Source organism: Syngnathoides biaculeatus, chromosome 15 (genome assembly GCF_019802595.1).
Source record: "Syngnathoides biaculeatus isolate LvHL_M chromosome 15, ASM1980259v1, whole genome shotgun sequence".
Classification (NCBI taxonomy): domain Eukaryota; kingdom Metazoa; phylum Chordata; class Actinopteri; order Syngnathiformes; family Syngnathidae; genus Syngnathoides; species Syngnathoides biaculeatus.
The window spans coordinates 14,826,352-14,843,241 of record NC_084654.1 but is presented as its reverse complement, the minus strand read 5'-3'; the positions used below and the strand labels follow the sequence as shown (position 1 = coordinate 14,843,241).

General features: G+C 43.6%; 2 protein-coding genes across 2 annotated transcripts in view; one reads left to right on the top strand and one right to left on the bottom strand.

Moving 5' to 3' along the window:
• Positions 1-594: 594 nt before the first annotated feature.
• The window catches only part of disp2 (dispatched RND transporter family member 2), an 18,257-nt gene continuing 1,961 nt past the window's right edge, over positions 595-16,890 (bottom strand). The window contains exons 2-11 of the mRNA XM_061844359.1: positions 12,467-12,597; positions 9,370-9,514; positions 7,892-8,148; positions 7,799-7,828; positions 7,594-7,717; positions 6,603-6,718; positions 6,301-6,392; positions 5,292-5,389; positions 4,930-5,088; positions 595-4,832 (exon numbers count right to left, since the gene is read on the bottom strand). Coding sequence (XP_061700343.1) covers positions 1,569-4,832; positions 4,930-5,088; positions 5,292-5,389; positions 6,301-6,392; positions 6,603-6,718; positions 7,594-7,717; positions 7,799-7,828; positions 7,892-8,148; positions 9,370-9,514; positions 12,467-12,597 — 4,416 coding nt within the window. The 3' untranslated portion in view covers positions 595-1,568. The remainder of the gene's footprint in view (positions 4,833-4,929; positions 5,089-5,291; positions 5,390-6,300; positions 6,393-6,602; positions 6,719-7,593; positions 7,718-7,798; positions 7,829-7,891; positions 8,149-9,369; positions 9,515-12,466; positions 12,598-16,890) is intronic.
• Positions 16,616-16,890, top strand: part of pkdccb (protein kinase domain containing, cytoplasmic b) — a 20,926-nt gene continuing 20,651 nt past the window's right edge. The window contains exon 1 of the mRNA XM_061844648.1: positions 16,616-16,753. The gene's annotated coding sequence lies outside the window, so the exon portion shown is untranslated. The remainder of the gene's footprint in view (positions 16,754-16,890) is intronic.

The following is a 16,890-nucleotide window of genomic DNA, read 5'->3' as shown; positions in this document are numbered from 1 at the left end:
GAAAAGGAGTACGTGTGCTGAGTGGAAGGTGAGTTTCCAGAGGGTGAGTTGGTCTGCGAGGAGCCCATCCTGGTCGTGTCCTTTAAAATCGGTCTCTGCCGCGTCGACCCGAAGGAGAAGGAGTGTCGGATTTAAGAATAAAAAATAAATAAATAATTTAAGAATGATGAATCTTAAATTAGCCGTGAACAAGATAAAAGCAATTAAAAGGCAGTCTGCAGGAAAGTTTAATTTCAGGTGACTAGAAAATGTAACAGTTTCGAGGCCTGTAAACAAGATGAGTTGTTTTTTTTTCCTTCACTTCAAAAGACTCCAATAAATGTTTCTATGACACGTTTGGTTAAGTCGTGAAGGCTCATTGAGGAATTGTCACGGTGCAGTTGCAACGTCGCTTCAGAGAGAATTTTCTGAACCGCAGACATTTTCAGTTTCATCTTCAGTATGACTATAAACATTTCCATTTACCTTATGCACATAAAAACACATACACAGATACTTTGGCAGATAAAAGTTGACATTTGGCACATATTGTTCATTGCCTTTTTGTAGTAAAAAAAAAAAAAAAATATATATATATATATATATGGTTGGAGTTTGGGTAGAGATGAAGTTTTTTTGTTTCAAAGATAATTCCCACTTTTTTAAGTGTTGGAACATTTGGCAAACTAACTTGTTTCGTTATCAAAACTCAAAAAAACTTCATGGATGCATGATTATTACACATTGAAATCCGCATACGTAAACTTGCAGTTAACGGCACAATTATTAACTGTATTGATTTTTCACTGTGAAACACTATACGCTTACAAATTTGGACACTACAAATAAACATTTAACCGATGGCTTCCCTAATGGCCACGAGGTCCGAACATTGTGGTCTCATAGAACCAACTCAAACTAATGCGATAGGACCGGCACAGTTGCGCACCAACTTGAATCAGTCTGAAAGTTTTGACAGTTATTGTCTCAATTTTGACACAGTACGTGATTCTTTCACTTTCAAGTATCAGAAGTCTCAGAATATCTAGATGTCAATACTTTTGTTGTTTTTGTTGTACGTGGGCACTCTCTGTTGACCAGTGTTGTAACTGCAAGTGGAAAATTATTCAAATTCTTTACTTCAACCATCCTTACATTTGGTTATCTTAAGTGTTCTGTGTCTATGATGGTTTGGTTTTTGTGTTCCCCTCTGATCTATTCTCTACTGGTTTGTCGGTTGGTGATTGAAATTCTGAAAACTTGACCCAAATTCGTGCATGATTTATGTGCAATAATTTTGGAAGGAATTCACTATTGTTCCACTTAAATGTAAATCGAGTTGTGAGAGTTGTAGGTTTAAACAGCCAGTGGCACAGTGTGCAGCTGCAGACCAATTGTTTTGTATCACTTGATCACAGATAAGTTGATCAGTTGTCCTATTGAATAGTATTGAATCTTCTTTTTTATATCCTGCAAATACTAAGTTGCGTTTATCATTAGACAAGCAACTTTTTCTAGGTCTAATGAGGTATTGTCCATGTACTTTCATAAAGCCATTGATGGAAGTCTATTCCCACACAGTGTTCTCCTTAAAGCGTGTTATCTCTTTGTCCATCTCTCTTGATCCAAACATCCGGAAGGTCTGGCTTACTGTTGGGTAAAACGACAATTTCCTCAGTCTGACTGCTACGACCTTTACTACATATCTCATAAACTGTCTCTCTAAGTGAGAGACGCAGAGTGTCTCTCTTCCCGTTCAGGTGTCCCGGTTGTAACTGAGCTTCTCCATCGCTTGGTTGCGTATTTGACGGCCCCGGTTCAATGTCACTCAAGCATGTTTCGTTAGAGTCATCCAGAAAGTCGCAGGAGCTTGCAGACTGCGATGAGGGCTGGTGAAGTCTTTCCTCGGTGGTTTGCTCCTCTGTGCACAGATACGGTTGATCAGTGGTTTCAAGTGTGTGGCTAGTTATAGTTTCGTCCATGCTCGAGGACGATGAAAATGTTTTATTGGTCCACTGCTCCACCGTATCAGAACGATCTTGGCAGGTTTTACACAACCTCTTGCCATTGGTCATGTCGTCTTTTGCCAGGTCTACAGCTAGTGTTGGGTTCTCTTTATATGGTGATGAAGTCTGTAGAGCTGGAGGCGCTTGCTGACTACATATCTCCCCGCATTCGCCATCCAAGGACGCGTCCCTTCCACAGTACTCAATCTCATCAGAGAGCACAGATGGCCTATTAGACAACTTACTGGTGCAGGTGCTGTTCTCAAAACTGTCACTCAGTCGATGGGCCAAAGGCTGCAGCTCGTATTGCTCTGGCCCCCTGACTCTACTTCCTGTTCCCATCTGTTTCAGCCTCTGTTCATTTGGGTAGAGGTAGCCACCTGTGTCTTTGTCACAATTCTTCTTCGCTCTAGCTCTTCCCAAGGCCCCATTAGTGGACGAGGGGCTCGGTTCTGCTCTTGAGCAAGATGAAAGGACCCTGTTGGACGGGTCTGACAAACACGGGAGAGCAATCAACCCACAATTTTTCTGAGGACCAAAAAAGCAGCACAGTGACTGGAAAAAGAAGGTTGCAAATCCACATGCTACACATTTCACCAAAAACAAAAAAATTCCCAATTTCCTGAAGAGCAAGACCGTCGAAGGCAGCATGATGATCCCAGTGCAGAAAAAGGCGGCAGAAACTATTGCTACAGGACAACCCATTCTCTTAGTGGCATGTGCTACTCTACCTATTTTGTCTGAATGAGGTGCAAAACAATAGGAAATGCAATAGTTGGCAACAAAGTCAACAGACAAGCCAGCTGCAGATGAGATGAAAAGAGCCTCGATGCTACTCAGCTGCCACTCCAGGAGAACCAGTAGCCCGACAGTGACAAACACGCTTCCACCTACAGCCGCGGTTCCATACACACTTAACGGAATATTCCAGGTGGTTAAGAGCAGCAGAAGAAATGTTAGCGACAGCGAAGCGCCAACTACGACCAACATCTCCGAGCTCAAGGCTCGTTGTAGGTCAAAAAGAGACAGCTGGCTGATGAACCAGCCTTTTTCCAACCCCGGCGGTGCTCCCGATATTTCTTTATTAAACCACTCCAGGGTTTCTCCGTAGAAAACGTTTGTTTGGCTGAAGTTGAAGCTGTAGCGGTATGTGGTTTTGAATGTCAGCACGAGGGCGGCAATCCGGCCATCTGGCTGGAAGTAGAGGCCGCCGCCACGTGTCAAACGGCCCTCGGCCGATCTCTCTGCCAGCATCATTCTCAGGCACTCCTCAAAAACATGAGGAGGGAAGGGAAAAGGGATATTGTTACAGCAAATATGGAGTGTGTCATCCCTTTCTGAGCACTTTTTAAAAGAGACCCAGTGTAATAGCTGCTCCACAAAGCAGATATTATCTATCATTGTGTGTCTGTCCTCGGGGGAAGGTGCAGCATAAAAGCTTTGGTTTTGCACATGTCCACACAGATTCCTCAACCAAACCTGAGCACCAGGTTCGCTCATTCTAAAGTCAGGATCAAGAACCAGAGAGCCATTGCTTTTTGGGTTAAGGTGATTCCCGTTATCAGTTGGTTTGATGCCCCAAACAAGCGTCATTGTCTGAGGCCTATCCTCTCCACTCATCTGTCTCTCAAACATAAACATGTGACGATATTCGGCGTCATATCTCTCAAACGGGTGATTGGAGCGGAAAAGCTGCGCGATTGTGGTGTCTAGAGTAGGCAGTTTCATTCCAGGATCAAAGCACGACATGTACGTGCCACCCGCAGCCAGCACCGCAAAGGAGCACACCCAAATGTATCGGAACTTCACTACTCCGCATGGCAGGATTTTGAGGAACACTAAATTCGACGTGTCAGTGAGGCCTCGCTTTACTTCTCTCAGCTTCTGCCCAAATGTGAAAAGGCACCTCTTGCGTGAGCTTGCATCCCAGAATCCACCTGGGTTTTTAGCACAACATGGCTTCCACGCCTGTGGCGATGCGGAGGATGCTTCCGTGTAACGTTCACGCAAGATGAAAGAGCACGGCAGCCACACCAGCGCCAAGAGGGAACTGATGAACGAGGCGGTTCCAAGATAAACGGCAAAGCATCTAATGGCCGTGATGCTGCTAAGATAACCCGAGCAAAATGCTGCGCTCGAGGTCAACCCTGAAGCTAAAATCAAATGGCCCACTTCCTGCAAAACCCTGTGAACTCTCTTCTCTAGGGACGCCGAGGGCTTCTGGGACAACTGCATATTCCAGAGGTCTGCAAAGATAAGAACTTGATTGGAGCAACTTCCCAGGAGTATAAGCGCTGCAGAGAGGTTGACCAGCGGGAAGAAAGTCAGGCGAAATGCTACTTTGTAGAGGAAATATGAAGTAAGGAGGGACACACTGATTGCTACCACAGATAATGCCACCATGAAGATCGAGTGAAGATAGAGAGCCATTGTAATAAGAAGGCAAATGATTGCGAGGATGGGGAACACGGAGTCTCTTGCTAGATAATACTTAAACAGTGTCTGCTTGATTCCGAGGTCCATGCCGGTGATAGTCGTATTCTTATACGTCAGATCTCTTCCCCTTAGACTGCTCATGTAGATCTCCATCATGCGTTCTCCCTTATCCACCGGTAGAAACAGAAGACTGTACTTGAGGGTCGGGATCTGATACTCTGCCGTCTGCGGGCCTAGGAAATCTTTATCAACCAGGAAGTGCAGGATTTGGAACACTATGCGGGACTGTTTGCAGCGTGACGGCACAGAAGAGCAGCTGCTATGTTTTTGATTCTGAAAACAAGTCTCCACTAGGTGTCCGTCATAGTAGTATGGTGCACACTTCCGAAGAAGGTTAAGGGCCTCAGAGATCTGAAATGACATTGAACAGCTTTCCAATTTGGCAGCAAAAAAAAAAAAATCATTCATGAGATAAAGGGAGTTTTGACGATCCCAATGTGTTTGGTACCTGGTGTGAGGTTAAGACTTGGCAGCAGGAGGCATTAGTAAGGGCCGCTAAATAATTTCCCAGGGACCAGCTGGGACAGCAGCCGCTTCTGGACGCCGCCCCAGCCTCGCCCCTCACATGTTGCTGGCACACATCCTGGAACTGAGCCTGCGAGCGTATCTGAGACAAACGAGGAAGATATTTTTGAAAACGTCCCGCAACTAATTAACCAATTAAGTTTCATAGGAGCCAGTGTTCCCAAAGATTTCAACAATCAACAAAAGCTCGTCAAAAGTATGATCACGCTTTTGGGAGCGAGGAAAGTAAGCAGATGGGTGAAGACTGAAGGCGAACTGGAGACATGAGTATGGATCAGATCATACCCGGGATTGTTCCATCTCACACATGGCATGGATGGCCTTTGGGCTCCAGAGACTGGCTGAGCTTTCGGAGCGGAACACCAGCTGCGCCAAATGCTGGCCTGCAAGGATGAGACAGATGGACTCAACAGAAACCATGGCAAGCTGTAAATCAACATTTTATTCTTGCATTTAAAACATTTCTGTATTTCAGGGATTCAATTAAAAAAAATGCACTAAGCTGAAAATGAAATAAAAAGATTGCGAAACTGGTTTCAAACTCAAGGCTTGGTGGCCAGATCTGGCCCGCCACCTCATTTTATGTGCCCCGCAAAAGCAAATCATGTACACAAACTTCCATTAGTTTTGCTAAAATCTGTTACAATTTTTTTTTTGTTACCAAAACTCTTACTTACTTACATAAACAGTAGTTGAATAACCTATCCTTAGTACCATAATCCCCGGCCTGAATGGCGCACGTGGTTACAAGCCTCACAGAGTAAATTTGTAAAGGAAATACCATTTGGTACATACATACGCCACAGCTGTGTAAAAGCCGCAAGTGGGCACATTGAAGCCTGCATTGAAACACCAGATATTTACAGAGAAAGACTGTACACAGGAAGAGTTTAACACTAGTGTGGTGCTAACACCAGCGCCACGTTAATGCTAGTGCTAATGCTAGCGCCGTGCTAAAGGTAGAGCTAGCGCAACGCTAACTGGGCTTGTAAAAGTCACTTCCTCGGCACATATATTCCACCGGTCTTACTCTTACCTTTTTCACTCAAGTGCCCCCTTCCGGCCGTTGGGGAAAAAAATGCACAGATGAGCCGCATCACCGCATAAACCGCAGGGTTGAAAGCGTGTGAAAAAAGTCGTGGCTTGTAGGCCAGAAATTATAGCAATATGATAATGAAAAAAAATGATGTGGTTTGACAGTCATTGTGGTCCTCTCAGGGAATTTTCCCCATAGTTGGATGAGGAAATATTGTCAAATGTCCAAATGGAAACGGTGCGATTGAGACTGACTCACCAGGGGCGTTGCAGAGGAATGATTCTGAAGTCGAGTCGGTGGCTAACATCCTCTTTAATCGAAGTCCAGTGGTGTTATTGATGCCATCAGCACTGTTGAAAATAACAAAGAATCAGTCCTATTGTTTAGCGCTTTATCGGGGTGGGGTGATTGTTGTGAAGAAACTCATTTCAAATAATAAGACCAGTGGCACGAGGCGTTCACAGTACTGAGGAGAATTGTTATTATCATGTTAAAAATTTTTGTGTGGCGCAGAGCTTGTTGTCGCGAGAGCATGCATTTCATCTCAATTCTCCACTGACCTTTCACTGAGCTGCTGTGGCAAAAGAGACAATGGTTTCCCCGGGCCAGTGCTCCCCTGCAGCTTGGACAAGCTGGACTGCCGAACTCCGATGTTTGTCCCTCGTGGCGCGAAGCCCTGAAGAAACAACATGCACAAAAACAAAAATTCAAACCTAAAGAGTCTGTGGATGCTCGTGGCCAAATAAAGAGCTCGGATTCTATGTAGGAGTCATCTAGCTGTTGTCAATTCAGCTTAAATTTTTTTATGGCTCGTCCTTAACTGACACAAACAGCGGGATATTTTATTTCCCAGTAATTAATTTAGCTCCTGTAGGAATGCCTTCCTTCTTTAATTAAATTCATCAAGATTACAGAGCATGTACTTTAATGTAATTTAGTGCAGCATTGTGAACATTGATGGAGATGAGACTGAAGTCGTTACGGGGGAAAAGTAATTAAAAATCAACCTGAGGGGGGTCAGGAAGCGTCGTATTTCCATTACAAACAGATGGCCCCAAAGGAGAGTTTGATTTTACAGAATAAGCTTTGTTGTAAACTCATATTGTTCCCTGGTTGCGCCTTAAGAAACCTTAAGAAACTTGTGCTAATGTGACTTTTGTGTAATGCACTAACTTCAGATAAAAAGACATTTTCTGGTTCTTAGAAATCTGTTTAATCCAAAGGTACGTATGCACTTGAATTCTGTTTCAAATGTTCATGATGAGCAATATTTTTCTTTTTTACACTTGTCTAACAGTGGTGAATGTTAAAATCATTGCCTAAAAGTTTCATGATGACAGTTTGACTCTGTAACGCGTTAATTCAATCATTTCAGATGGAAAAATGTGATTTAATATTGCACAAACGGCAGCTCTCTATACTTGAAATTGTACCACCCAAACCTGAACCCAAAAGTCTTCAACTGATCTCATTTGAACATTATGAGTGCACTGCTTGTCTTTTTGCATGACATACAAAAATTCTTGAGCTCAAAATCTCCTCCAGACCCACCAGCAGAGGCTCCGAGAAGTCCGGCAGCGGCCCAATGAAGAGGCCAGCCAGAGAACATCCGAGGACTAGCAAGGCACATCCCAGCAGAACCTCGAGCGGGTAGTCCACTAGCATCTGGGAATAACTGTCAAGTGGAAGTACAATAGGAGAAGCTGTCAATGACAGAGTATTTCTTTTTATATTTTATTCGGATAAGGGTTCTTACATTCTCACAAAGCAGTAGAATCCTCCATCCCTGTCAATAACAGATATTATAATAGTCACTCCTCACAAATATAGTTAAAGTCAGAAAACCCACCCGACTGTGACCACGTGGCGCTGCGTCGAATTTTGCGCGCTGCCTTCACTGGATCCGTGCAGCCAGCGACACCTCACCGCACGGTGCTGGTGAGACGTCTGATGGGTAGAACTACACCTGCGGCCCACTCGGACCATCGCACCGTCCTCGGCATGAGCTCCGCCGGTGCTGTTCTGGCTGCAGCACGTGTTTGCCTTGAGACCATCGTAGGGGCCGCAGTGGGGGCATTGACGGAGCTGAGCTTGACTCTGGGTAACCTACAGTGAAGAAAATAAGTATTTGAACACCGTGCAAGTTCTCCCACTTAGAAATCGTGGAGGGGTCGGAAATTTTCATGGTAGGTGCATGTCCACTGTGAGAGAGATAATCTAAAAAGAAAAATCCAGAAATCACAATGTATGATTTTTTTTTTTTTTTTAACGATTTATTTGGGTGATACAGCTGCAAATAAGTATTTGAACACCTGTCTCTCAGCTAGAATACTGACCCTCAAAGAGCTGTTAGTTCTCCTTTAAAAGTCCACCTCCACTCCATGTATTATCCTGAATCAGATGCACCTATGTGAGGTTGTTAGCTATTTAAAGATACCTGTCCACCCCATACCATCAGTAAGACTCAAACTTGTAACATGACCAAGACCAAAGAGCTGTCCAAAGACACCAGAGACAAAATTGTACAACTCCACACAACTGGGAAGGGCTACGGAGAAATAGCCAAGCATCTTGGTGAAAAAGGTCCACTGTTGGAGCAATCGTTAGAAAATGGAAAAAGCTAAACATGACGGTCGATCTCAATCGGAGTGGAGCCCCATGCAAGATATCACCTCGTGGGGTCTCAGTGATCCTTAGAAAGGTGAGGAATCAGCCCACGACAGTACTTGGTCAATGACCTGAAAAGAGCTGGGACCACTGTTTCCAAGGTGACTGTTGGTAATACACTAAGAGGTCATCGTTTGAAATCATGCATGGCACGGAAGGTTCCCCTGCTTAAACCAGCACATGCCAAGGCACGTCTTAAGTTTGCCAATGACCATTTGGACGATGCAGAGGAGTCATGGGACGAGGTTTTGTGGTCAGATGAGACCAAAATGGAACTTTTTGGTTATGATTTCAGTAACTGTGTTTGGAGGATGACGAATGATGAGTTCCATCCCAAGAACACCATCCCTACTGTGAAGCATGGGGGCGGCAGCATCATTCTTTCTTGAAATGCGGGATTTGGATGTATAGGACTTGTGTAATCGGTATCACCTGATACGCACTATAATGCTGATAACTTCCCACACAAATTAAACTATGTCCCAAAACACTACCAAGTGTCAAGCTAGGAAGTGTATGACAGGCCACTGTCGACATGAAAATAATAAATTTCAGTGGGTGGCCAAGCTTTTTCACACATGAGCCAGTCTTGAAATTTCTCATACAAGTATGTTAGTATTGTACATGCAAAAACACTGTGCATGCATATTTTGTTCATACTTGGTGATAAAGCTGACAGGATGAAGAGGGTCCGTCGAGGCTGCTGCAGCTGTCACACAGCTCCCCCTCAGCTCGGATGGCATTCAGATCGGCCTGATCCGGATACACGGTGTCGGGAGGGCACAGCGACAGCGCCGGGATCCCACTGCGGAGGACGAGGGGAATCGAAAACATTTCCATATCTTAACCGCTGATTTCCTGGCTCGCTTTGACCCCGTACGTTCCGCCGATAGTTGTGGGCAGAAGTAATGAGGCAAAGCTCGGAGGGCCACAATGTGACAACTGGAAGCAATCAATTAAAAAAGAAAGTCGAATACTGGGAGGGAAAAGCTCGTGTAGATGTTTCTCATGCGGGGTCAAATGTGGTGGTATATTTTATATACGGTACTTCACATCCTTGTGTATCCATGGAGCTGCAGCTTTTATTAATGGCAACAATAATTATTACTTGGGTTGTCTTGCTTCCGTAGATCCTTGTGAACTAAATACTGAACAGAAACAGCGGGGTGTGATACTGCTCTACAAAAAAATTACCCAAATTATATATTTTCTTAATGATCTGATTGCACAAAATAAGACTTCTAACTTATTCACATTTTGTATGCCTTTTCTTAAATACCCTCCAATACCACAAGATGGTGCCGATGGTCTGGTTAATAGCAAAGCAACAATTGGTGTCAGGGAAGTACGTTGAAGTGATGCATCACATATTGGAGCTCTTTGTATGTTGGGGCGGGGCTAAATTTAGCCCGAGTTGTTGGTGGGGGTTATGGCGAATCTTTGCTTGACAGTTCATCACTGCCATTGACAGTCTTGGAAGTTAAATATCCACATTAACTGGGAAGGCTGAGATTGGATGAGTAAATTAGTCACTTCAAAAAAAAAAATTTTTTTTTTAAAGTATCTTGAAGCTAATTACAGTATTTGTAGGCATAATAATGTTAAACTCTTTGGGGATTTTACTGATACATTTAGGGTTTTAACTAGGGTTGAAATAGTCCAGTAAACTTCCACCCAGGACTCTTTCCTGTTAAATGTTTAACAAACGAAGCGTCGTCGCAGTTGTCAGTCAGTTAATGAGAGCTGGGTGTATTTTGCTGCCTGTGTAACAAATGCTTGTTTTTCCACAGTGGACTAGATGCGACCGCACTTCCTGTCTTGTCACTATGGCGACGCAGTAAATCAACACAGGCAAGTGACCTCACACTGTTTGTGCGTCCCCCGAACAAGGAGCAGCGACTGAGGAGAGTGCAGTAGCTGTGGTTTTACTCATTTTGTATTACGTCAACCTGGAACATGGTCCAAAATAAATAAAATATCACTAAATCATTGTTAGATGCTTGCTCACAGGAATCTTATTTTTGCTGTTATGCAAAGATGTGGCAGGAATGAGGACACGCGCGTACGAGACGAGCAATTTGCGAAACTCATCAATATTTCAGGCCGGGAGTACAAAAATAATGGCGGGGCCAGCCAATTTTCACGCTGTTACGAATGTAAAATCTCATCGCGCCCCGACACCAGGCGAGCCCAATTACACATCAAAACGAGCTCGAATCCATAATGAAAGAAAATAGAGATTTATTAGGTAGCAGATGTAGATTTGTGTGTTTGACCAGAAAGGATGCCAGTTTTGCGAAGATTTTAAGATGATACATCAGATGTTGACAGGAAATATAAATGGGGCATTTGTTTGCATTTATGTTGGTGTTAAAGAAAAGCAGAAAAAAAATTATTTTGTGCACGTCTTTCTTCCATCTGTTCTTATTTTTATTTATTTTTTTTTTTTTTTTTTTGAGAATACCACTTGTCCTGTTCACGGTAGTTGGGAGCTGGAACCAATCCCAACTGACTTCAGGCCAAAGGCAGATGACAATCATAAGGCACCGTGAGTCTCCATTATTCTTTAATGCAGTCATTCCCAACCGCAGTGCCTTAAAAGATCATTAAATGTGCCACAGGGAATTATTTAATTTCACTTCACTGTTCACTGTCTTTATTCATCTGCCTATTCCAGTGACAGATAGCGAAAGACTCAACAGTTAAATGCTCTTCTACCAAATAGTAGAAATAATCATTCCACACGAACAAATAAATTTGGTAATCAAAAAATTATTTCATTGAATTTGAGGGTTAGGTCCCTGCAATAGGTGAAATCGGTGAAGTAGTGACCAGATATTTTGGGGAACATTTATTTTTATTGGTTTATTTATACTTTGGGTAATATTTATACATACTTCAAAGATGTATGAACCTCCAATTATCCTTCCCACACACCGATTAACCTCTATAAACATATTCTTGTAAAGATCATCTTCAATACATTTTAAACTCTTTAATGCACAGGTGTACTGTACAATGTTTCCATTTTGTTCCTTGTATTATGTTTTGATTAATTTCTTTTGCTGTACAGTTTTGTTTGAAGATATGAAGCTGCACTGCACAAAAGATTATACCCTAAAAGTCCCTGTGATATGACAAATTAAGATCAATATGACAAGAGAAAAATCTGCAAGGCACTGAATCCTCAAAAGGTGAACCTCGATGTGGCCAGTGTAACATTGAATGTGTATAATATGTATATATAGTCACTGATTTGATGTAGTGGTTCACTCGCCTGACAGTTCCCACTTAGTGACATAAATAGTTGTCTGTCTCTATACAGGCACTGGGATTGACGGGTGACCAGTCCAGGGTGTACCCCATCTTTCATTCAAAGTCCGCTGGTATCGGCTGCAGCTTTGCTGATCACGATAAATGATATAGAAAATGGATGCGTGACTGACATTGTCACATGCATCATTTGTGATCTGTTTTGTTGGACCCAGTTGGATGAACAACACATGAGAAGTGTTCCTAATAATTTGGTTGAAATGGGTGGAATTTTGTGGAGAATGTACACCAGTGCAAAAACAAAAAAAAAAACAAAAACGTGTGGATAAATACCTTTTGGAAATGTGCCTGAACAGTAATATTTTTTTTTTAACTCTTCTGTAGGTGTACCTAACGGGGTGTCCATCGCGGCAAAACAATACAGGCAGCCACTTGAATTGTTCACGGCAAGCTGATTGATTAAAATAATGCAACAATGACCCACCTATGATATGCAGCCAGGGCGTCTCTTTCTTCTTCTGAAGAATCATCCATCACTATTGCATCCGTGCTGTTCCCCGCGGTCGAGCCGGCGTCCACCCCCCTCCCTCGCTCGTTCGGATTTGCCGATTGCAACTAAAATATTTGGCTCGACGCCATCAAGGTTGAACACAAACAACAAAGTGTCCCCATCTGCTCCGGAGGCGAGGCTTGTTTCTGGGGATACCGCCGAGCGCCGCCGGGACTCTGCGGGTTAATCTGCCCCAAATCAAGCTCCGATTGGCGGATCCGCGGTGATGCTGGCGACGACGCCTGGTTGCGCCCGACCCGCCCGTGCTGGACCGCCTATGACGGATTCAAACGGATACGGTCGTGCGCGGCTACGCTCCGTGCCTGCTTAATTAGGACCCGCAAGCGGCGGTGCGACAGTATATTAATCTAATATTGCGTGACGTCACGTAGACGATCGTTTCGGTGTAGCCATAACATTAGGTACACCTGCGCAATACCTTTGCCTCATTGTTAAATGTGCTTCAACGGATTCATGTAACAGCTGCTATGATTTATATGTATTAAACAAATTGAACTTAAAATCAGAAATCCTGAGAAATATTGACAACCAAATGTGAACGTTATTATTTCAAGTTATGATTAGAGATTTGGTGGTGCACTCAAAAAAAGAGTCCATTCACTGTGGTGGGGGGGTAAAAATGAATACTTGTAATATGTCAAGTGAGAAAGTGAAGAATATTGTACAATTTTTGGGACTATGGTTTTCTTCCAAAATGAAAAGAACAAATCCATTTAGCAAGAAACATAACTTTTTATTTGCTTTAGTGAGCGACAAAAAACAATGATGTGTCGGGTTGAATCTGGCCCCCGGGCCTTAAATTTGTCCTGATTTACAACTTTTAGTACAATTACAATGCACTACTTCAACATTATAAACTACAACTCTCAAAATAAAGACAAAAGCATATATCAATCCATATTTTATACCGTTTGTCCTCATTAAGTGGCAGGTGAATCCGGCGCCTGTGCTGGGTGACTTTGCGAGAGGCGTGGAAACACCCTAGACTGGTCGCTAACCAATAGCAAGGCACATATTGCATGTAGACACTCTTTCACACTCCTATCCACACCTTTGGACTATTAAAGCGGACTCTCCAATCAACTTAATGCAGGATTTTGCAACAACACGCCAACACCGCAATAATCCGAGAGATGACAACGAGGAGCCAATCGGTAGCCTATGCAGCAAGTTATATCAATTAAATATCACTGCAAACTGAAACCGCAATCTTAAAGAGCTTTATTGTCATATGCACAGTAAACACACAATGGCAGTGCTGAAATATATTTCCCCAGTATTGTTCACAGATTGTGATGGGGGTTGGCATTCGATGGGTGGAACTTGTCTTGTTGCTCTGCAGCAGAGTCTGGCAGATGAAAGGCTTTCGAAAAGCGTGTCTGGTGGATGTGCGCTGTCTCTGATACTGTTCTGCTTCCACTTTGCGGCACAGCTGTCAGAAACGCGGCGCGGCAGCATGAAGGCAACTCCACAAATATGTTATGCACTTTTATTGAGACGCTAGAGAGCCTTCGTGTCGTGAACGGTGCAGTTTTTATGCCGTAGTGTGATGGAGTTGGTCGGAGGCTTTAATTGAGTTAATGAGCAATTTGTGGGTGAGGGGCATTTCAAATTTCCTAATTTTTCTCGGGAAGTACAGTCTCTGTCGAGCCTCCCTGTGTGTTTTGGCTCCATGTGAGATCATCGCTTATGCGGGTACTAAAGATTTTAAACATTTTCAGCTTTTCCACCTTAAAGTGCCACTGTCATGAAATGCATGATTTTTAGTATGTTATCAATGGGAAAAAAAACGGCGGTATGGACCCATCCGTTATTTCACCGCAAAACATGATTTTGACGTCTATGGCTTTTTGTAACTCCTGCCATGAAAATCCTCTGGAGGGATTTGTGTTCGACAAGAAGCAGGAAGTGACGTTAGAGGCAGTAGTGCGCTCAAGCGGACTTGTTTCTTTCTAGTAGTTTTACCTGCGGGAAGAGAGCTCTTTGTTTCTTCGTGTTAGCCAAAATGCCGGCTCGATTTACCCTTCATAAGTTTCCAAGAGACCCGGTTCGTTGGGAAAAATGGATTGCACGGGTGCAAAGGACGAGAGGTTCATGGGTTCCAAATGACAGGTAGGTGTATATACAGCTAGTATAAAAACGAAACAAAACAAAACAATAGTTGTGGGGGAGGACGTAATCCTTTCAGAACGTAACAAAAGATCTGCGTCCGTAAGTCAGAGGTGCTCAATGTGTCGATGTGCCCGTCGGCGCTGTGTCCGCCAATCACGGCTTCGGCCGAGCGTCTGTGTCCCATTGTAGGTGGGCGGACGAGCCGCCGCCCCAGCCGTGCCTCGCGGACGAGCACGGCTTCGGCCGCCAGGCTCATACATACTGTCTGGGAGTCTGTTGTTAGTGAGAAGTGATCCGCATATCATCTAAATATGGCTCGAAACGATAGGGTAATATTACCCCGGTCACTTCACTCGGTTGTGAGATGATCTCTTCCTCGAAAAGGGCTTCCGTGTCTGAAGGGGCGTGTCCCATAGTAGGGGCCACAGCGTGTTTTCGAAGGGGAATGTCCGGAGTGACGTCACGGGCAGTAGATGCAGCTAATATGGCGACCACTTGGATGTCGAGTGACATTTCCGCAACTTTGCGCATGGATGACGCGCTCTCCGCTCATATTTATTTTTTCGTATGGACATTGAAGTGAATGATGTTGTATGTATTTTTCATTACAATATCTTTTTTACAATGTTGATAGGGATGACACTTGGGCTTTGAGTACTTCTAATGGGAAGCCGCGCAAGCTGCTCTTGTGTGGATGATAGCGGCTTTTAAGCATTGTTTTAAAACTATTGTTTAAACGGTAAGATTGTAAAATGTGTTTTCAGGCTTCACAGGCTTAAAAGAAAAGAGCCGGCGCGACACACACAAGCAGCCACTAACTCAGCGGCTGGCAGGACCGGTGCTGGTCTGGCTCTGATTCCTAATAGGAATCATGGCACCCAACTCTGGCAGTCTCGCTGGGGCCACTTGAAAAGACAAGGCCAGATCAAAGTCACTTTAGAGGTTTTAAATGAAAACCATAGCATATGGCGGAGGGCTTTTTTTTTTCATCTCTGTCGTATGACCTAATTTGTATCTATTAGTGCATCAATGAATCACGATGAGGAATCGACTCGTGATTGAGACGTGATGTGTGAATGCGTCACTTTGTCCAATCTTTTGAGGCACATGATATACAGCTTTCATTTTATACGGTCTTTATGTAATATTATTATACGTTCTGTACAATAATAGCTTTAAATATACATTACACACAAGAGTTAGTTAGAGCTATTATTTTCATGATATAGAATCCTGATTTCTCCCAGCCCATCAGTAAAGATGTCATAATTATATGATGTTCTCATTAATGCAGTTGAACGCTATATGTATTCTCTTATGGGTTATTCAAAATAAATACTTGTACTATCATTGTCTGCCTTTCACTACACGCCTTGAAACATGTGTACATTGAACAATATCATCCATCCATCCATCCATCAATTTTCTTAGCCGCTTATCCTCACAAGGGTCGCGGGGAGTGCTGGAGCCTATCCCAGCTGTCAACGAGCAGGAGGCAGGGTATTGGTTGCCAGCCAATCGCAGGGCACACACACAGGCACTCACCATCACACCTACGGGCAATTTAGAGTGTAGCATGTTTTTGGAATGCGGGAGGAAACCGGAGTGCCCGGACAAAAACCCATGCAGGCACATGGAGAACATGAAAACTCCACACAGGCGGGGCCAGGATCGAACTCGGGTCTTCAGAACTGTGAGGCCAACGCTTTACCAGCTGCCTCAACCGTGCCGCCTGAACAATATTAGCAGATGATATAAAACCAAGTTTAAAATGTCCAAATTCTTCAAAAAGACTAATTACATCCACTGAAAGATGCCGACAAATACTAATTTCTAATTTCCTCGTTTTTTAATCTGTGCATATTGTCGTCATTCGGGTGCTGGACGAGCTGGAGCCCATCTCAACTGAGTGGACACCTACCCAGGACCTGGTTTTGATTCACTTCTTGCATTGGATCTCTTTAGAAAGTGTACCTGTGCCTCTAAAAGACATGTTCAAATTGTGTTTTATGAGGTGATGGGGATTTGTCGCCTCCTGTTGGTCGGATTGGGAAATTGAGCACTAACGTTCATCAACTCAAACTAGAGGTGAGCAAAGTACAGTACCTTCCAAAATTCTGAGTCTAATGTGAAAAATCATCCAGATGTTAACATCACTGATACAGATAGTAGTAGTAACAGGCCTGCGAACAACAAGAATAGTTCTCACAATCAGTTGCAACAAA